General features: G+C 38.0%; 2 protein-coding genes and 1 non-coding gene across 3 annotated transcripts in view; 2 read left to right on the top strand and 1 right to left on the bottom strand.

The window, feature by feature from the left end:
• The first annotated feature begins 4 nt into the window (after positions 1–4).
• On the top strand, positions 5–14,310 carry ERI2 (ERI1 exoribonuclease family member 2). Its single transcript, XM_007466275.1, has 9 exons — positions 5–330; positions 2,632–2,699; positions 2,786–2,869; positions 3,406–3,533; positions 4,183–4,339; positions 5,704–5,804; positions 6,273–6,354; positions 12,373–12,461; positions 12,662–14,310. Exons 1-9 carry the CDS (start codon positions 242–244, stop codon positions 13,994–13,996), a joined length of 2,133 nt encoding a protein of 710 aa, XP_007466337.1. The 5' UTR covers positions 5–241; the 3' UTR covers positions 13,997–14,310.
• TRNAG-CCC (transfer RNA glycine (anticodon CCC)) lies at positions 6,032–6,104 on the top strand. The gene has a single exon. It is a non-coding gene; the product is annotated as a tRNA-Gly (tRNA).
• Positions 14,311–15,046: 736 nt separating the features above from the next.
• Positions 15,047–22,366, bottom strand: part of ACSM3 (acyl-CoA synthetase medium chain family member 3) — a 36,803-nt gene continuing 29,483 nt past the window's right edge. The window contains 8 exon segments of the mRNA XM_007466287.1: positions 15,047–15,130; positions 15,999–16,118; positions 19,015–19,054; positions 19,056–19,112; positions 19,217–19,286; positions 19,289–19,310; positions 19,313–19,345; positions 20,322–20,420. Coding sequence (XP_007466349.1) covers positions 15,047–15,130; positions 15,999–16,118; positions 19,015–19,054; positions 19,056–19,112; positions 19,217–19,286; positions 19,289–19,310; positions 19,313–19,345; positions 20,322–20,420 — 525 coding nt within the window.

The following is a 22,366-nucleotide window of genomic DNA, read 5'->3' as shown; positions in this document are numbered from 1 at the left end:
AGTTGACGCCGGAGGCCGGATTTGATACGCTTCCCCAATCGCAAACGCGCCTCCGCCTGTTGGTAAGGGGGAAGGGGGGCGCTGTCTAGCTGCTTCCCTGCCAAAACCACTCCCCACGCCCCAGATTCCCCGAAGACGCCGAAGAGAAGCAGGGCTGAGAGCACAAAGAACCGGCGCCGCTGCCTCAGCCCCGGGCGGAGCCGACGGTGTAACTGCTTCCGCTGCGGCGCGCAGCGTTTGAATGGGCCGGAAGAGGGAGTACAGCGACTTCCGGCAGTTGGGCTGTGAAGAGAAAGGAGCGTCGGGAATGGCGACCAAAAGCCTTGCACGGTACGCTAGGGGGCTCCGGGCGGCGCGGGGGTCGGTCCTGGTCCGGCGCTGGCGTCCGCGTCAGAGTCCGCAGCGTCAGCCTCCGTTGTCTGCAGCTCGGGCGTCCCAACCTGTACTGGCCAGCCCAGGCTGAACGGTCTCTGCCTGGACCTCAGTTTCGAGCCTCAGGCAGCCCTCTGCGCGAGCGTGGAAGGACCAAGGTTCTCGACTCTGTGCCCTTGAGCCACAGTCTGCCTATACCAGGCCTCGGGAAAGTATTAAGAACGACCCTGGAGGGCCGTTCGGAGGTCGCAGGGAGCCCCGACCGCACTCAACAAGCCGTTCACCCCACCACTTACTCGTGATCCCTTTAATTCACAATGTGAATCATTGTGGCCTTTTTCCTGATTTTTGGACACGCTGTTCACGTTTGTGATTAATAGAATCATTAGTGAATAGCATGGGTTTCTCAGTTGGATGATCCTTGGTTCACAAACTAAATATGTGTTTTCTGGCAACTTGCTGAGTTCGTTTTCTCATCCATTAAACATAGGTAGCAAAAGTGACTACTTTGTACAGTTGTTGAGGATGAAAGGAGATCACCATCTTAGTTCAGTGCCTACTATGTAGTGAGCAGTCAGTAGGTGTTACCCATTATTCTCAAATCCCCATCACAGGTCAAACAAAAAGCTAGAACAGGAGGTGTCTACCTAGTTAAACTCTACTTAGCACAGTTCTGTCTCAGGGCACTTAGGACCTCAGTAAGCATGTAAGCTGTTAGGGTAGGGGTTCACTGGAGAAAGAGAACCAGGCATGGCTTTCTTAACATAAAAGAAGCCAGTTTTGGCCGAAGCCATTTTGTAATCTAAGCCTGGACACAATGCTTGTCCTTGAAGAGGTCTCAGTAAATAATGATCTTAAATGAAGAAAAGAATGCAGGAAAAAATGACTGTTAGGCAAGAGAAGCAACAGTGGAAAAGATAATATATTAGTTGTAAAGACCAATGGTTCTGGGAATTCCCTGGTGGTCCAGCGGTTAGGGCTTCACGCTTCCACTGCAGCGGGCACAGGTTCGATCCCTGGTTGAGTAACTAAGATCCTGCAAGACACGTGGTGCGGCCAAAAAAAAAAAGACTCCTAGTTCTGTTTCAGTGGTAAAGATTAGCCTGAGGTGCTCAACCACCAGATCAGCTGGAACCCAAGGGATGATGATGTTGACCTTTTTTGACCCTCTTGACTTATATCAGCTAAAGCTTGGAATCTTTCATGAATATGCATGTACCCTTAGCTGAAAACTTCCCCAATTTTGCAGTTGGGAGAAACACTGCTTTGGAAAGGATCCCCGCTGTTCTACTTACTTGCTGCAAGTAATAAATCCTTCTCTCTCCTGCTCTTTTTTTTTTTTTAATTAATTTATTTTATTTTATTATTTATTTTTGGCTGCATTGGGTCTTCGTTGCTGCACGAGGGCTTTCTCTAGTTTCAGAGAGTGATTGCTACTCTTCATTGCCGTGTGCGGGCTTCTCATTGCTGTGGCTTGCCTTTGTTGCGGAGCACAGGCTTTAGGCGTGTGGGCTTCAGTAGTTGTGGCACGTGGGCTCAGTAGTTGCGGCTCACCGGCTCTAGAGCACAGGCTCAGTAGTTGTGGCGCATGGGCTTAGTTGCTCCGCAGCATGTGGGATCTTCCCGGAGCAGGGTTCGAACCTGTGTCCCCTGCGTTGGCAGGTGAATTCTTAACCACTGAGCCACCAGGGAAGACCCCCTTCTCCCACTCTTTGCCTTGGTTGTGTCTTTTGGCTTGACAGCCACCAAGAGGGGAGCACAGTTTTCAGGTAACAAGCTCTTCCCTTTCTGTGGACTCAGCATGTTGCCCTTAAAGATCCTTTATCATATGTTACCTTTCAGTAGTTTGCTATGGATATCTAGTTTCTTTACCCAGATATTTTAAGCTCCTAGAAGACTGGACCTGCCCTGTCTCCTCTCAGCTGTGCTGTACACATAGCAAGGGCTTGAAAAATGCAAAAGAAAAAATAACTTAACTTTTCAATGCATCTTTAAAATCACTTGAGTTCCTCAGTATTACTGTAAAATAAGGGAAGCACAAAGAATTGGTCTAAGTTTGCAAATATGCACTTTGAGGCCCATGCAGGTAGAATGACTACTAAAGTCAGAAGAGTGCAAAGAACCAGTCTAGTTCAATTTCCTCTCAATCACAATACATCAAACCATTAATAATGAGGGTTATACCATCAGTTTGTTAGCTTATATAGGCAGGATATGAATGAGTTTGTTGAGCATACCTGGATTGTTTTACATTTTTAGGCAGCTTGGATTAATTAGAAGAAAGTCAATTGCACCGCCAAATGGAAATCTAGGAAGAAGCAAATCTAGTAAGTAGTGTGCTTCATTTCTTTATTTTCTGTAGCCTTGCATTTTTAACACTGGTAAAACATAAGGACACTCTGATCTTTTGCAGAGCAGTTGTTTGACTACTTAATTGTCATTGATTTTGAGTCGACTTGTTGGAATGATGGGAAACGCCACCGTAGCCAGGAAATAAGTAAGTGTGAACTTGACTGCAAATGGCCAAAGGTAACACTACATAAGTTACTTTAAAGTTTATAGATATAAAACATTTAACAGTTAAAGAAAACAAAATGATCTATGAATTGGTAATTGACTATAAAATCTGACTTGACAAAAAAACCCAAAAACCTAATACCTAAATGTGTCATCATAAAAAATAATTGTTTTAGGATTATATACAAAATCTCAATTGCATAGAAGCTGAAAAAAACACAATGCCTTTGCAAAAAGAAGTATGTTTCAATTTTCATATGGTCTTCATATTTAATTATGGAAATATATTCAAGAGTTTTAAGTAGATATACCTGTAACTTTAATAGTTTGACTTATTCTTTGGCATAACTTTAACCATTACATTACACTGCTTTGGTCATTTTAATATGCTTTTACTACTAAAACGATGATTGTTTAATAATGAATGCTATATGATGGTAATATATATTTAGAGTGATTGCAGCATTAATTTAACAATTGTATATTCAAGTGTCAATTGATGATTCTTTCATGTAGTTGAATTTCCAGCTATATTGCTAAACACATCAACTGGAGAGATTGAATCTGAGTTCCATGCTTATGTTCAGCCTCAGGAACATCCAATTCTTTCTGAATTTTGCATGGAACTAACAGGCATAAAGCAGGTATGCCCTTCTCTTTTCCTCATTTCTCTTCTCATCCTCCCACCCCAACAAAAAGCAGGCGAGATGCAGATATTAAAATCAGAAATCAGTTTCAAAAAGGAAATAAAAGCTATATGCCATTTGGAATTAGATTTATTCACTATTAGGAGAAATAATGTCCCCTCCAGAATCTTGGAATCTTTAAAAATTAGAAAGAATTGGACTTCCCCATGGTTAAGACGCTGTACTGGCGGTCCAGTGGTTAAGACGCTGTACTTCGAGGGCACAGGTTCGATCCCTGGTCAGGGAAATAAGATCCCACGTGGTGTGACCAAAAAAAAAAAAGAAAGAAAGAAAGAATAGTGTTATAAAGATGTATATCAATTTCCATACTTTATGGAAATTAAGTGACATCAAATTTCTGTCGATCGAGATATATTTATTGTATTTCTGTGTGATTTAGATTGATCAACCGAATTTTTCTTACCTTGCAGAATTCTAACCATTATATTATTTCTCTCCCAGGTGTTTTAACATCTTTTCACTAGATGAACTCTTTGCCAGTTAGAATTTCTTCTTCTTTGTTGTATATCCGCCCCACACTGCCTACTTATGTGCTCAATAATTATGGAATTCAGTTGTTGAATTCAGATTTTGTGACTCTATTCAGGCTCAAGTTGATGAAGGAGTCCCTCTGAAGATTTGCTTATCTCAGTTCTGTAAATGGATTCAGAAGATTCAACAACAGAAGAAAATTACTTTTGCTACTAGGGCTTCAGATATTTCTGCTTCTGAAGTAAAATTATGTGCATTTGTTACTTGGTCAGGTAAAAAAAAAAAGTTGTATCTATCAATCATAAATGAGTAGTGTTGCCACCGTATAATTCTTTATCTCTGGTAGGAATTATACTTGTTAGCTTCCTGGGCCACGAAAAGAAATCTAAGTGTCTAGCAGATGTTAACCAAGAAAAGTAAATTTATTCATATTTAAAATTTTTTAAATGCCTTAAAAATTTAAGCCCTAACTTTAAAGAATCTTTCTAGACTGCTCCTCTCTGTTCTCCTGAATCCAGGCGAAGACTGGTGAAAACTCTTAGCATGCTATTTTCTACAACTTTGAAAAAAAAGAGTCCTTATTCAACTCACAACCTTTCCTTTTATACTTTCACACTTCTAATGTAGACATCAAGGAAAAAATGGGCCATTTAAAGTAGACCTTTTCTATGCCCATGTTAGAGCATTCCCGTTAATAGTCATTGATAGCAGTGCTGTGCCATTGATAGCATAGCACTGATAGTCTCGGGTCTGTATAATCAGGCCACTCAAGATGGCTGTTCACTTGTTCTCCGTACATCCCCTGATTGACCAGTCCCTGCTTTACTTAACACCCTACTCATATGACTGACCTCCCCTCTTAATACATACTTGCCCCTGGCCCCAGCTAGTAATTGTTCTAGTCTTTAGATCAGTATATCTCCACCATGATAGCTTATCAAAGGGGCATAACGGCTTGCTCCTCAGCTGGTTTCCCTGGGAACTCATGAGCCAACCTGATGTCAATTCCCCCTGGTAACACTTAGCAGAAGACTGCTGCCATCTGCTTCACGTGGTGGAGTGTTGCTCCAAGACCTTGCTTCAGACATGTATGATCCCCCTGTTCATTAAATCCTTGATGTCTGTGTCACCGATTCAGGCTCTTTATTCTGTCTTGAGGTTGGGCAAGTACAGGGCTTGCAGGCCTGTGGGGTATAGCCCAAAAGGGTCCCTGTAAGATGTTTGGTTTCTCAATTACATTAATATTTTCTAGAATGTTGAAAGATAATCTTTTCCATCTAGGCCTTGTAATATGACACCTTACTCTTCTTCTGAAGTATCTGTGTTTTAGTGTGTTTTTAAGAAATCATTTTGAAACTTAATTACCAACCTAATTGCTTAATAGTAAGTTATGAATAATTGTTAGATATTACCAGGGCAATTAAATCTTACTCTTCTTTTATATATTATATAGTATGTTATATATACCATATGAAGTATATTTAAAATATAGTATACTATTATATGCTTTCATATATTATTCTAAGTCCTGCTATTCTGTTTTATGTCATCTTTCACCATTTTATTTGTAAATGATAGCATAAGTAAAAACTGCTGGCATCATTGACTTTGTTCTATTTTAATATACTTAATGCAGACTGGGACTTGGGGGTTTGCCTGGAGTATGAGTGTAAAAGAAAACAGTTGTTAAAACCTGTGTTCCTTAATTCTTGGATTGATCTCAGAGTAACTTACAAGGTAAGGGTCAAAGATGGGCGCATGTTCACTTTCTTTCTATTAAAAAATGATTAAATTTTATCCCACGCATGGGTATGAGTTTCTACAAACAAAATATTTTGTTTTGAAACATTCACATACATACTTTTCTTAAAGTGTATAGAACAACACAAAAATAAGCACATTCCAAATCTAATAGAATAAAAATTATGAGAAGTAAATGGTTAATACCTAGCCCCTAAGGGACCTCCCTGGTGGTCCAGTGGTTAAGACTCCACATTCCCAATGCAGGGGGCCCAGGTTCGATCCCTGGTCAGGGAGCTAGATCCCACATGCCACAACTAAAGATCTCATGTGCTGCAACAAAGATCCCACAACTAAGACCCTGTGCAGCCAAATAAATATTAAAAAAAAAAAAACTTTAAAAAAAATACGTAGCCTTTCAAATAGTAATCATTCTTTAAGACATACTGTCTTTTATTTGACTAGATTTTCTACAGGAGAAAACCAAAAGGACTAAGTGGTGCCCTGCAGGAAGTGGGAATAGAATTCTTGGGACGAGAACATTTCGGTTAGTATAATTTAAAATTTTATTATGTAAGTCATTCTATTTTTATACAGTCTTTCAATTGAACCTCATTTTTTGATGATATCATTAACAAGGAATATCCTTCAGCCTGAAAAAAGCCCTAATCTATACAATTCAAATTGTTTCCAAGATTTTCAAATTACCACTTTCATAAAATATTGTAAGATAAAGACTGTCATGTAGTGGCTTCCTACTTGCTAAAAAGAATGAAAAGAATTAGCCAAATCAAATGGAGATTATAAACAAATGCCCAAATAATACAGTGGACTAGGGAAAAAACTGAGCAAGACTATTAGATTACTCATAAAACATGGTTCCTACAGAATGTTGGTCATATATTATTTTTTAATTTTAATTTTATTGGAATATAGTTGATTTACAATGTTGTGTTAGTTTCAGGTGTACAGCAAAGTGATTCATATATACATATACATATATTCATTCTTTTTTAGATACTTTTCTCATAGGTTATCACAGAATATTGAGTAGAGTTCCCTGTGGGTCCTTGTTGGTTATCTATCTTATATATCTATATATATAAGATAGATATCTTATCTATCTTATCTATCTTATATATAGTAGTGTGTGTATGTTCATCCCAAGCTCCTGATTTATACCGCCCCCCAACGTTTCCCCTTTGGTAACCATAAGGTTTTTTCGGTATCTATAAGACTGTTTCTATTTTGTAAATAAGTTCATTTGTACCTTTTTTTAAAAATTAGATTCCACATATGACCAGTATCATGATACTTTGTATTTTTCTGTCTGACATTCTTCACTTAGTATGATAATCTCTAAGTCCATCCATGTTCTTTCAAATGGCATTATTTCATTCTTTTTTATGACTGAGTAATGTCCACGTCTTCTTTATGTATTCCTCTGTTCATGGACATTTAGGTTGCTTCCATGTCTTGGCTATTGTAAACAGTGCTGCACTGAACATTGGGTTGCATGTATCTTTTCAGATTATGGTTTTCTCTGGATATATGCCCAGGAGTGGGATTGCTGGATCATATGGTAGTTCTATTTTTAGTTTTTTAAGGAACCTCCATACTGTTCTCCATAGTGGTTGTACCAATTTACATTCCCACCAACAGTGTAGGAGGGTCCCCTCTTCTCCACACCTCCAGCATTTGTTGTTTGTAGATTGTTTGATGATGGCCATTCTTACCGGTGTGAGATGATACCTCACTGTAGTTTTGACTTGCATTTCTCTGATAATTAGTGATGTTGAACATTTTTTCATGTGCTTTTTGGCCATCTGTATGTCTTCTTTGGAGAAATGTCTATTTTGGTCTTCTGCCTATTTTTCATTTGGGTTGTTTGGGGTTTTTTTGACATAGAGCTGCTTGAGCTGTTCATGTATTTTAGAGATTAATCCCTTGTAGGTCGCTTTGTTTGCAAATATTTTCTCCAATTCTGTGGGTTGTCTTTTTGTTTTGTTTATGGTTTCCTTTGCTGTGCAAAAGCTTTTGAGTTTAATTAGGTCCCAATTGTTTATTTTTGTTTTTATTTTCATTACTCTAGGAGGCAGATCAAAAAAAATATTGCTGCAATTTATGTCAAAGAGTGTTCTGCCTAGGTTTTCCTCTGTTTTATAGTATCCAGCCTTGCATTTAGATCTTTGATCCATTTTGAGTTTATTTTTGTATACGGTGTTAGAGAATGTCCTAATTTCATTCTTTTACATGTAGCTGTCCAGTTTTCCCAGCACCACTTATTGAAGAGCCTGTCTTTTCTCCATTGTATATTCTTGCCTCCTTTGTCATAGATGAATTGACCATAGATGCGTGAATTTATTTCTGGGCTTTCTATCCTGTTCCATTGATCTATATATCTGCTTTTGTGCCAGTGTAATACTGTTTTGATTACTGTAGCTTTGTAGTATAGTCAAGTCAGGGAGCTTGATTCCTCCAGCTCCCTTTTTCTTTCTCAAGATTGCTTTGGCTATTCAGGGTCTTTTTTGTTTCCATACAAATTAAAATTTTTGTTCTAATTCTGTGAAAAATGCCATTGATAATTTGGTAGGGATTGCATTGAAACTGTAGCTTGCTTTGGGTAATATAGTCATTTTGACAATATTGATTCTTCCAATCCAAGAACACAGTATATCTTTCCATCTGTTTGTGTTGTCTTTGATTTCCTTCATCAGTATCTTATAGTTTTCTGAGTATAGGTCTTTTGTCTCCTTGGGTAGCTTTATTCCTAGGTATTTTATTCTTTTTGATGCAATGGTAAATGGGATTGTTTCCTTAATTTCTCTTTCTGCTCTTTCATTGTTAGTGTATAGGAATGCAAGAGGTTTCTGTGCATTAATTTTGTATCCTGCATCTTTACCAAATTCATCAATGAGCTCTAGTAGTTTTCTGGTAGCATCTTTAGAATTTTCTATGCATAGTATCACATCATCTGCAAACAGTGTCAGTTTTACTTCTTTTCCAATTTGGATTCCTTTTATTTCTTTTTCTTCTCTGATTGCCATGGCTAGGACTTCCAAAACTGTGTTGAATAGAAGTGGCGAGAGCCTTGCCTTGTTCCTGATCTTAGAGGGAATGCTTTCAGCTTTTCACCATGGAGAATGATGTTAGCTGTGAGTTTGTCATATATGGCCTTTATTATGTTGAGGTAATTTCCCTCTATTCCCACTTTCTGGAGAGCTTTTATTATAAATGGATGTTGAATTTTGTCAGAAGCTTTTTCTGCATCTATTGAGATGATCCTATAGGGTTTTTTTTTTTTAACTTTTTATTTTATATTGGAGTATAGTTGATTAACAATGTTGTGTTAGTTTCAGGTGTACAGCAAAGTGATTCAGTTATACATATACATGTGTCTATTCTCTTTCATATCCTTTTCCCATTTAGGTTGTTGCATAATATTGAGCAGAGTTCCCTGTGCTATGCAGTAGGTCCTTGTTGGTTATCCTTTTTAAATGTAGCAGTGTGTACATGTCAATTCCAAACTCCCTAACTATCCCTCTCCCCACTCACTCCTGCCAATCATAAGTTTGTTCTCTAAGTCTGTGAGTCTGTTTCTGTTTTGTAAATAAGTTCATTTATATCAATTTTTTTAGATTCCACATATAAGTGATATTGATATTCATCTTTCTTTGTCTGACTTACTTCACTCAGTATGGCAATCTCTAGGTCCATCTATGTTGCTGCAAATGGCATTATTTCATTCTTTTTAATGGCTGAGTAATATTCCATTGTATAATATGTACCACATCTTCTTTATCCAGTCTTCTGTCGATGGACATTTAGATTGCTTCCATGTTTTGGAAACAACGCTGAACATTGGGGTGCATGTATCCTTTCAGACCATGTTTTTCTCCAGATACCTGCCAGGAGTGGGATTTCACGATCATATGGTAGATCTATTTTTAGGTTTTTAAGGAACCTCCATTCTGTTTTCCACAGTGGCTGCACCAATTTACATTCCCACCAACAGTGTAGGAGGTTTCCCTTCTCTCCACACCCTCTCCAGCATTTATTGTTTGTGGATTTTTTTGATGATAGCCATTCTAACTGGTGTGAGGTGATATCTCATCGTAGTTTTTTTTTTTTTTTTTTGTGGTACGTGGGCCTCTCACTGTTGCGGCCTCTCCCATTGCGGAGCACAGGCTGTGGACGTGCAGGCCCAGTCGCCATGGCTCATGGGCCCAGCTGCTCCGTGGCATGTGGGATCCTCCCGGACCAGGGCACGAACCCTTGTCCCCCGCATCGGCAGGCGGACTCTCAGCCACTGCGCCACCAGGGAAGCCCTCATCGTAGTTTTGACTTGCATTTCTCTAATAATTGGTGATGTTGAATATCTTTTCATGTGCCTTTTAGTCATCTGTATGTTTTCTTTGGGGAAATGTCTGTTTAATTCTTCTGCCCCTTTTTTGATTGGGTTGTTTTGCTGATATTAAGCCACATGAGCTGTTTGTAAATTTTGGAGACTAATCCCTTCTCAGTCACATCGTTGGCAAATATTTTCTCCTAATCTGTGGGTTGTCTTTTCATTTTGTTTATGGTTTCCTTTGCTGTGAAAAAGCTTTTGAGTTTAGTTAGGTCCCATTTGTTTATTTTTGTTTTTATTTCCATCATTCTGGGAGGCAGATCAAAAAAGATAGTGCTGCGATTTATGTCAAAGAGCGTTCTGCCTATGTTTTTCCTCTAACAGTTTGATAGTGTCCAGTCTCACATTTAGGTCTTTAATCTATTTTGAGTTTATTTTTGTGTATGGTGTTAAAGAATGATACTAGAGACAAATGAAAACAAAAGCACAACGATCCAAAAGCTACAGAATGCAGCAAAAGCAGTTCTAAGAGGGAAGTTTATAGCAATACAGTCTTACCTCAGGAACCTAAAGCAACTAGAGAAAGAAGAACAAACAAAACCTCAACTTAGTAGAAGGAAAGAAATCGTAAAGATCAGAGCAGAAATAAGTGAAATAGAGATGAAGAAAACAATAGCAGGGCTTCCCTGGTGGCGCAGTGGTTGAGAATCTGCCTGCCAATGCAGGGACCACAGGTTCGAGCCCTGGTCTGGGAGGATCCCACATGCCGCGGAGCAACTAGCCCCGTGAGCCACAATTACTGAGTCTGCGCGTCTGGAGCCTGTGCTCTGCAACGAGAGGCCGCGATAGTGAGAGGTCGGCGCACTGTGATGAAGAATGGCCCCCCGCTTGCCGCAACTAGAGAAAGCCCTCGCACAGAAATGAAGGGCCAACACAACGATAAATAAATAAATAAATAAAATTTAAAAAAAAATAGCAAAGATCAGTGAAACTAAAAGCTAGTTCTCTGAGAAGATAGACAAAATTGATAAACGTTTAGCCAGATTCATCAAGAAAAGAAGGGAGAGGACTCAAATCAATAAAATTAGAAATGAAAAAGGAGAACTTACAACTGACACCACAGAAATACAAAGGATCATAAGAGACTAGCAACTGTATGCCGATAAAATGGACAACCTGTAAGAAATGGCCAAATTCTTAGGAAGGTACAACTTCCCAAGACTGAACCAGGAAGAAATAGAAGATATGAACAGACCAATCACAAGTAATGAAATTGAAACGGTGATTAAAAAACTCCCAACAAAAGTCCAGGACTAGATGGCTTCACAGGTAAATTCTATCAGACATTTAGAGAAGGGCTTCCCTGGTGGCGCAGTGGTTGAGAGTCCGCCTGCTGATGCAGGGGACACGGATTCGTGCCCCGGTCCGGGAGAATCCCACCTGCCGCGGATCGGCTGGGCGCGTGAGCCAGGGCTGCTGAGCCTGCGCGTCCGGAGCCTGGGGAGAGGCCACAGCAGTGAGAGGCCCGCGGACCGCAAAAAAAAAAAAAAAAAACACCATTTAGAGAAGAGCTAACACCTATCCTTCCGAAACTGTTCCAAAAAATTGCAGTGGAAGGAAAACTCCCAAACTCATTCTATGAGGCCACCATCACCCTGATACCAAAAGCAGACAAAGGTACCACAAAAAAAAGAAAATTACAGGCCAGTACCAGTGATGAATACCTGCTCGTGGGTCTCCTATGGGTAACTGCTCTTCATACACTCCCGAGACAGTGGGGGCAGGGCTTGGCACCTGCTCTGGGGTCGTGTATGGGCAGGTGGTCTCCACGCATTCCCGGGACAGCAGGGGCAGGTTTGGTGGCTTCTTGTGGATTTCCTAGGGATGAGGGCTATCCATGTGCTCCTGGGACAAAAGGGGCTGGGCCTGGCATCTGCTTGTAGGTCTCCTATGGGCAACCACTGTCCGTGCACTCCCAGGACAGCATGTGCAGGACTCGGTCATATATTTTCGAACTGTCTAACAAAATTTCACCTCCTCCTCTGTAAATGTGGGAAATCTTTCATTGGTAAGGCTGCCAGTAGCCTTACCAATGAAATTAGTAGATGATCAGAAAACCAACAGTATGTTCCAATTTCTGCTTAAGTGGTGGTATTTTTTGCTATATTTCTTTACACTGGTACCACTAAATTCAGTGTTTGATTTCTCTTTCCTCAGGGTTGGATGATTCTAGGAATACTGCCCTTCTTGCTTGGAAAATGATCAGGGATGGTTGCTTAATGAAAATTACAAGGTCCTTGAACAAGGTTAGTAGTGTCTTACCTCTTTATTCTGTTATTTCAAACTCCCGAAGTAATCATGGGCAAGTTGAAATGTAGATGTCATGTATGCTATCATTTATAAATCAATCAATGATGACATTTTTCTTTTTTGTCATACAATGTGTACTAAAGAAATTATGAATGCAGAATGTCTAAAGCTGTTGGATTTGTCTGTGAAATCATAGGTTCCCACTAAGAGGAATCCTAACATTTTCACCAGAAATTTGAACATGGATCAAGTTGAAGAAATATCAGCCTGCAACAGTAGCATTCATGATCCCAGCATATATGGTAGGGAGCCTAAAAATACAAGAAAATCCTACAAGAAAGTGCAAGTGAAGTCAGTTGATGTGAATTTTCCTATAAAGGTACAGCAAGATCATTTACAACTAAAGGGCAATGTAAAAGCAGGCTGTCAGAATGTCAAAAGCTGTTTATCTCTTTTTAATACTAAGTCCTGGACCTCTCTGGGGCAGTTACAGTCTTCCAGTTTGAATACACCTATGCAGAAGCAAATAAACCAACATCTTGCATTTAATACCAATTCTGAGTCTTCAACAGTTGGTTCAGAATTGATACTTGTTTCAACTACCATTTCATCTGTTAATAATGTTTCTGATATGGAAATGAGTTCTGCTCTTGACAGTTTACCTATGTTGGCTGATTGGGAGGATGTAGCTTTACTGCCATCATCTCAACCTGAGCAGAATATATATTGTATGCCTCCTATTAGTGACTCAAACTTAGACACTTCATTTAATTCTGGAGAAAGATTAATGGTTTTAGAAAAATCTGAAATGTTTAGTCAAGAAAACTTTGGAGGCACAGAAGAAACTCCTCAAAAATCTGATACCTCTAAGTCTATTGTATATAAGAGTCCACATACTACTATTTATAATATAAAAGAAGCCAAAGATCCAGGTTCAGATGATTTTGACTTTAAGTTACCTGAATGTAAATCAAGTAGCTTCAACAGTGTTAATGCCAATATGTCTCATCCTTTAGTTTTGGGGAAACTTCCTCTTCATTTAGGTGGTGCTAAGAGGAATCCATCCAGTCCCCTACCTTTCCCACCAGCAAAAAAACAGACCTTCACTATTCATGAAGAAAAGCCTACATCATCTAATGGCTCCGCAGGGGGAAGTTCTTCCAGGAAGTTTCTCCCTTCTATCTTAACTTCTACAGTTAATGTACAAGGTCCTTGGAAGGGTGGGAAAATAACACCTCCTTTATGCAAATGTGGCCGAAGATCTAAGAGACTTGTTGCTTCTAATAATGGACCGAACCATGGAAAAGTCTTCTATTGTTGTCCTATTGGGAAGTACCAAGAAAAGAGAAAATGTTGTGGTTATTTCAAATGGGAACAAACACTTCAAAAGGAGACAGCCAACAGCATAGCTCTGTCTTATTCCCCAGGGGGACACACTTTTAACTCTCCAGAAACAAGCCATATTTGTGACAGAAATGTAGATTTTTCTACTAAAAATTCATTGAGACTCAGACCTTCAATGAGGAATTGACTTTTTTTACATGTAAACTATGTTTTTACCTCAATGTGACTTTTACTGCAGTAAAGAGAAAATTGTATAGGGCTACAAGTTGTGAGGACATAGTGTATCTGAGCTCTGGAAGCTACACTGGGGCTATTCAACACATTCTCACACACACACACACACACACACACACACACACACACTGAAAATAGAAAAAAGAATTTCACAGCCTTCTAATTTCATTCACCATTTATCTAATTTGTCTTCTGTTCATGTATGAATCCTGATTGCCCCTTGAATTCCCACACATTATGAGTATTCTGATAATGTCTTATACTATTTTATTTATATTTCACATATTAACCCATGTGAAATTTATCATACTTTTTTGAAGAGCCACAAATGAAATACTTGGTAAACTGTATTTATTAGATTAAATGTAATAAGCAGCAATACTAGTATATGATATCCTTGTTTCTTTTTATTGAATTATAATTGCCATGCAATATTATATTGGTTTCAGGTGTACAACATATGATATCCTTCTTTTACAGTTAGACCTTGAAACAAATTTTAAACTATTTTTAATTGTTTGAATAAAAATGTGACCAATAAAAATCACTAGATTGTTTTCAGGTAGATGCTTTTGTACTTTGAGAATTATGATAATCTGATATTTTAAGTTTTTCTAAAAACTTTTGTAACTTATTTAGTTTTATTTCAACCCTTGAAAATTGGTTCTGATTTGTATGTCAACATATCAGAAGAATTATTCAACTAAGATTTGAAATCCAACAGGTCAGAGATTTGGTTCAGAAACGCTTCTATACTATATGTTTAAAAATTCCTTGGCAGCTCATGGTATTCTATTTATATTACCAAATTATAAGAACATTGACACTAATGCAGAGGAATTTACTGAATATTTTATTTCAGAATTCAGCCTATGATGTTATAACCACAAGATATTTTAAATCAATTAGTTTATAAGCATACTGTCACATTTTTAAATCACCTTTTCATAATCTTGTGGTTTTACAGAGCCTTATTTTATAGATACCATGATAAGTAATGAATTTAAATTGTTTCCCATTCTTCCTTCTTCAGTTCATTTCTTATCTTCCCACTAATAGTCTTTGGCAGCTCTTGAATAAATTCTACCTGTAGATATCAAGGGAAGAAAATTAGCCCAGAAGTTTTCATCTTTAGACAAAGTCAATTATATAAAAGTTCTATTAGGAACTCTAGGTGAAAGAATCAGGACACCCATTGGGGTGGGTTTTTGGTAACAACCAAAAAAAGGAGAGGGGTATTGTTGATATTTTTCTTGATATTTAGTACAGTAAGTCCTCTACACACGAACCTTCAATTTGTGAACTTTCAAAGATGTGAACATGCATCTGGTTCCAGCAAGGAACCCGAACCTGGGCCATCAGCATCAGGCGTGAGTGAAATTGCAGCTGGCCCTCTGCCTCCTATTGCTGACCGTCCTTCAACTCTACCGTCTCCCACCTCTTCTCCCTCCTCCAGTCAGTAACTCTTTTTGCCTGTTCACTCGATGCCAGCCCCTGTATGCCAGCTGTTGTACTGTACTACTGTACTTTTCAAGGTACTGTACTGTAAGATTAAAAATGTTTTCTTTATTTTTTATGTATTATTTGTGTGAAAAGTATTATAAACCTATTACAGTACAGTACTATATAGCCGATTGTGTTAGTTGGGTACCTAGGCTAACTTTGTTAGACTTAACGAAAAAACTAGACTTAATAAACATGCTCTCCAAACAGAACTTGTTCGAATATAGGGGACTTACTATATTTACTATAAGTCAGGTAAGGCAAATGACCCAACAAATTAGTTTAAGGGTTTCATGTTAATCTCAAAGGTTCTGATTCTTATCCGTGTCATTAGTTTAGTTTGGAATTTTGGTATAGCATGTTTGAGGAGACTGTTCATTAAAATGGATAAAATAAACAGCTGAAAATTTCCAGAATACTAAGCAAATATTGTTCATAATCAGAATACCTACCTCCCTGGGATATTTGTAAGGGGCTGTAGCTCTTTTTACATGCTCCTGAATCTCCTTCTTCAGTTGTTCTTGATCGTTTGACTTCTAATCAGGGTTCAGAACAATAAAAGCCTTTACTACCTAAAATAAATATTTGAACACCAGGAAGATGAGTTATATATTCTTATGTTTTAGTGTGTCTTTTCTTTCTCTTAACTTGGGAACCTAATCTAAATACTTGATGCAGTGGGCCAAAAGGTTTATTAGGGTCTTATCCCAGTTCTGTGCTCTTAAGCCAGCCAGTTGACTCCCACACCTAGATTTTGTATCTAATACGAGAGCTTCTGGAACCCCTGCTTTGATTATGATCTATACGTGAACCTTCTCATCTAACTACATCTTAAACTCTACTTTCTGACCTGTTTCTGATCATCTCTGCTCTTGACTTCTTCCCTCATCTTTTATCTCCTTCAAAAAGTTTTCTTTTGGAAACTTGGTAATGCACTAAGCACAGTCTTTTATATAACAACCCAGCCTGATATAGTCTAGCTCATAGGTCACCACCCTCAGTGTGGCCCTAATAAACAGTATTCTCATGGGTTTGCCATATCCTTATTGAAGGGAATAGTTCACTGAGTGAGACTGTCCACTCTTTATTCCATAGACATTTCTGTTGATGCAAGGCTATGAAGATTCCAGCAGTCACTTTGCTATTGCTCTGACCCATTTACCTGGCCTTCAGTAATAAGAGTAAAAGTGGTGATGGTCCTTGCTCTATAATTGGCAGAAGACAGGGAAGACTTCATCACTTCATGCTCACAAATCCTGTTCCCCAAAGTTCACCCTTCCTTGAAATGTTTTAGAAAATCCTGCCCAGAAATTTTGGACCTTTACTGGAGAAGACAGAGGCCATTCCTCATGTGTAGTCCCCTTCAAGAGTCTATTGGAATTCTAAATGTTCTCTCCTGGGGCACTGCCAGCACTGCGATTTACTGCCTTCCCTAGAGGCAGAACTCTAGGTGAGTCAATTAGTATGCACCACCAAATCCAGAATACCAGCCTAGGGTTTGCCATGGAATGATGCTGCCTTGTGGGCATAGTTCAGGAGAGTCACCTGTAAATTTTATGATTAAATATTCAGCACTTAAGAGGCTTAAGTCTTTTTGAATTCACAGATTCATGTATATAGCTTGAAGATAAGTTGGCAACGTTACCTATCTACCTTGGTCTGGGAGTAAATAGTTGATCAAAAATGGATTATTTGAAAGACTAAGTCACTCAGGACAACTAGTTAGTGAGAAGTGAAGACTTGGCAGTTATAAAATTTTCACATTTTGGTCATTGCTTACCAGTGTGCAGTTTTACAACATTTTATGAGCAATTATTTATTTCTGTCTTTACCAAAACACCTTGAAAATTTCTTAATTACATGTGCCATGGAGCAGTTGTGTGTGTATGCATGTATATAATTTTATCCCATCCATTTTTTGACACTTCATAGAATTTATTTGTATTTATGCCTGCTCTATTTCTTATCAACATTTTTATGAATAAAAAAAATTATCCTTGCTGTAAGTGAATTGTTCAAAGGCAAATTATTTTAAGAACTAGTGTCTAAATACTGGTTTGCATATTGATGACTTGTACACCTTGGGTAAAGTCTAATTTATCTTTATAAAAGTCTTTATAAACCATTACAGAAAATGATAAATTATTAAGGAACAATCTAACATGGTTAAGAGCATGAACTCTGAAGTCAGACAACCTGGGTTCAAATCACACTTTGTGTGTAATCTCAGGCAAGTTAGGACACCTCTCTCTGCCTCAGTTTCCTTCTCTGTAAAAGGAATTTGTGAGGATTAAATAAGTTAACATGTATAGGGCTTATAACAATACCTGGAACATACTAAGTCATTAAAAATATTAGGTATTAGTTGTAGTAATTTCTTTTGCACAGAATTTCAGAAAAACTTTGAAGCCCACTTATGGATTTTAGGTTTAAAAAAATCTTTTACTTCTACTACTGAAACTAATACCTAATATTTTTAATGACTTAATATGTTCCAGATGTTGTTATAAGGCCTATACCTATGTTAACTTATTTAATCCTTATAAGCTTTCTTTTTAAGAAATTAAAAATCATTTTTAATTCTAGTCTCCAGAGAAAACCAGCAGTGGTATAAATTATTCCTGTTTTTTCCCAATACATTTATACTTAAAAATGGAACCGTGCTATACATTACAGCTTTGAATCCTTCTGTCTTTTTAAAAAACTTTTTATTGAGGTGTAGTTGATTTACAATGTTGTGTTAGTTTCAGGTGTACAGCAAAGTGATTCATATATATATATATATATATATATATATATATATATATATATATGGAGTGGAGTTCAGAGAAAAGGGACAAACTTCAATAATCATTGAATCTGTTCCCTACTCTCATTACCTGGAATATTGGAGGCCCTGCCTGGCAAAGGGGGCCTGAAGAGTGGCATGGCACCTTTAAACCCAAACTGCCACGTGATCAGCCCCAACAGAAGTGAGCTTTGAGGACTCCTGTCGTATTCACAGTTTATTTCCTGAACCCTCTACTTACTGACCAAGCCAGACTACTTCTGGTTACTTAGTTCCTGTCTCAGACCTTGTTCCCACTCCTGATATCTGATGCCAGCCTATCCTCCTCAGCTACACCAAAGTCCATGTTGGTTTCCAGACCTTCTGGGTAAAAACTTGAGCCTTCTAGCTGACTTCTGGCACCCTATCCTGGTGTGAGCCTGGGTTGCTGGCATTCACACCGTCTTTGCCCCAGCACTCCATGGAAAGGATTCAAATTCTTTATAGTATATATTTTCAGTCTCATTCTGTAGCAGTTCTATCTGATTAGCATATTTCTATCTGACTTGCATATTTAGTAATGAGTCTCTAACTTACATAGTGAATGAATCATTTGGATAATTCTGTTTCAATGAACTACTGTTTAGAAGTATGTTAGACTGCCAACAAACTATAAGATAGAGATGAATCAGTTCTCTTACCTCTCCTCTGATGGGGTCTGGGCTGCTGACGACAGCTAACTGCAAGTGCGGAATGCTCAGTCAGGGCACTTTCTATCTCAAACGGTCCAATTCAGTAACTGGGAAACAAAACATATGGCAGGAATTTGTAAAGGTGAGCAAAAGGTTAACTCCAGAATACCTACAGTCTGTTAACACAAACATATCCACAGATGAAAATTACCCAGAGGATAATATGATATCATCCACTCTTGCAACAAACCAGAAATGTCCATCCTCATCCATATAGCCCCATCCCCAGTGATATAGAAATTGCCTCATAGAGAGTTGAAGCTGTTTCTGTAGAATTATCCTATAAAACTAATAATATTATTTTGAATGTGACTCTTCTGTTCAGTTGGATTTTTAAATATTTAAGGAGAAAGAAAAGTTTGGTGTTTTTGAGAATCCTTAGAATGAAGAGGAGCAAGCATGGGAAATAGGGATGAAAGGCTAGCATTGAGTCAGCCCAATAATCAGAGAGGTAAACTGTAATTACAGAGACTAGGCGTGCTGCCATCCTGAGAATTTTCTTAGATTGGTCACAAAATAAATATTGCAGGTGCTCAGAGGAGAAGGCTAAATAAGTCTTTTGCTAATTGGTTAATATCTAAACACTTGGAGGGAAAAAGTCAATACTCAGAGTTAAAAGAAAGTACCAAATGAGTCAACAGGGAGGGTTTTTTTGTGTTTTGTATTTGGTTTCGTTTTACACAAAAGTAGAGAATTGATTCTGTAAGTTTAGCAGGAAGAAAAAGGAAGTATTTTTACATTATGTAAAATCCACTGACAGAACTTGGGCATTGATTATACTGATGTAAACTTTTCTCTAATTTGTATACTGTAATTAGAGATGAAAGTATGTTTGCAAACAGTAAGGAGCTTGGGAGAAAGAAAATTACTTAAGCTCACTGCACCATTCTCTGTCTCTCTCACTCCTTACATGAAGGGAAACCACTAATCAGATTTCAGGAAAATTATTGGGTGCTGATTTACAGCAGAGAGGATTAATGATATTAAGAGGGCTGTCTTCTTTCTAGGGCCCCCTTCCTCCTACCTTCATGGGCTTGGAGCAGTGATCTAGCCTGGGGGGACCAGCGTGCCCTTCTCTAATAAGCATTTGAGTATTTCTTCAGTTCCCTGTCTGAGGGATTACTGATCAGGACAACGAATCTCTCAAGAAAAGGCCCAATACCTATTCTAGGTGTATTTTGTGGCAAATAGAGATCATTACCAAGCACTTTTGAGAAATAAATAGAAAATGAGATGTTATTTAATAAGTCTCTTACCACATAATGTGTAAAAAGGTGAAATGGTCGGTTAGGTAGAACTCGAATGCCAGTATCTCCTTGTCTAGGTGGTAGAACATTGCCATTTATATCTAAAATCTAAAATGAAACAGAATAATTTATTTAAGGGAATTTTTATTTAATGCCACATCTGAAATCTTTGCTTTGCACATTTTGTTTTGTTTTGGTTTTTGCCATTTAAGAATGCAGACTTCAGAAAATTTTTAAGTATACTTTAAATTCCTAAGAGAAATGTATTTATTTAAATTCTTACTGCAAAACATATTGTAAAATGCAGGTTAGCAAAATGTGAAAGAAGAATAAAATTTTTCTTTAATTCTATCATCCAGCAATAATCACATTTTGGTAATATCCTTTGAGATGATACAGACAGAGAAAAAAATAGGATCACTTTATAATATTAGTGTTTTGCAACCTGCTTTTATCATTTAGCAATATATCTTAATTGTCTTTTCCTTTCAAATAAATATTTCATTACTGGTTTTCAAACTTTGTGAAACAAACAAAATCTTACTTCAGAAGCCCAATATGAGTAAGTAGGAAAAGGGGAATGTTCTCTGGCTGAGACAGTGGTGGGTAATCCGAAGCCTTGCTCTCTTATCCTCTCGTGTTCTCTGGTACCTAATAGTAGCTAGCATCCTAAATAATAAATGCTAATGCTCTAACTACTTTATATGTACTATCTTCTTTAGTCCTTACAACAGCCATATCTGGTTAGGAGTATTATTATGCTCATTTTGTATATGAGCAAACTGCGGCGCAGAGAGTTTCCGTAGCGCCACAGTGCATGATTGAGCTGGAATTCAAATCTCAGCAATCACACTCTAGGTCCTATACTTTTCATCATTATACTTCTCTGTGGAATCTCTCCAGGGAGTTCAATCCATTTTCTAAAAATCCAAGTAAGGATTTCTCAGATTGATTGCTCATCTCTTATACCAGATTTTGCTCTTACTTTTAGCTGTTTCTAAATATGAAAACTCTACTCTGCTTTTATACACACACTTCAAACCTGAGATGTAGCTTGTTGGAAAATAAGGGTATGATATTTATCTGGCTCTTTCCAGAAGGAAAAGTGCTTATGTCCCTAACGAGAAACTTGAAAGGCATTCTAAATGTTAAGAACTTATTTTTAAATTCTTGCAAATAAAAAGTATAAATTCCCACCCAGTCATCTAAAGAATTATTTGGTTTCAGGTGTCAAGAAGAGATATGTTAAGAGTTCCAATTACTTAACACAGACTACTATTTAATAGATGGGAAAATAGATAAAATATTCTATCTCTGGGGAGAATCTAATTCCTCATTGTTCAAGGGGGTCCTAGAATGTTTAAACATGAAAATTATGAGCTTTGATCTTTGAAGTTGCAAAAATCTGATATCCAGCTGGTTAGAGTACATCCTCAGATGTCAGAATGTCACATGCTCTTAGCTTAGCTAGGTAGGGAGGGGCCGGGAGGGGCCCAATAAAAAAAACCCAAGGGAAAGAGTTAAAAATGAAGGTGGCTGCATGAGGGAAATGCAAAGCAAAACTACGATGAGATGCCATCTCACACCTATTAGTATGGCTGCTATCAAAAAACCAAAATAACAAGTGTTGGCAAAGATGTGGAGGAATTAGAACCCTTGTGCGCTATTGGTGGGAATGTAAAATGTGGAAAACAGTATGGCAGTTTCTCAGAAACTTAAAATTACTATATGTATAAATGATTCACTTTGCTGTACTCCTAAAACTAACACAGCATCGTAAATCAACTGTACTCCAATAAAAATTAAAAATAAAATAAAATAAAATTACCATATAATCCAGCAACTCCACTTCTGGGTATATACTCAAAAGAATCAAAAGCAGGGTCTCAAAGAGATATTTGTATACCCATGTTCATCACAGCATTATTCACAATAGCTAAAATACGGAAGCAACCCAAGCACTCATCAACAGATGAATGAACAAGCAAAATGTGGTGTACACACACACACACACACACACACACACACACACACACACACACACACACACACAC

Source organism: Lipotes vexillifer, unplaced genomic scaffold, assembly GCF_000442215.2.
Source record: "Lipotes vexillifer unplaced genomic scaffold, Lipotes_vexillifer_v1.1 scaffold783, whole genome shotgun sequence".
Lineage (NCBI taxonomy): Eukaryota > Metazoa > Chordata > Mammalia > Artiodactyla > Lipotidae > Lipotes > Lipotes vexillifer.
This window is presented reverse-complemented; position numbering and strand designations above follow the sequence as displayed.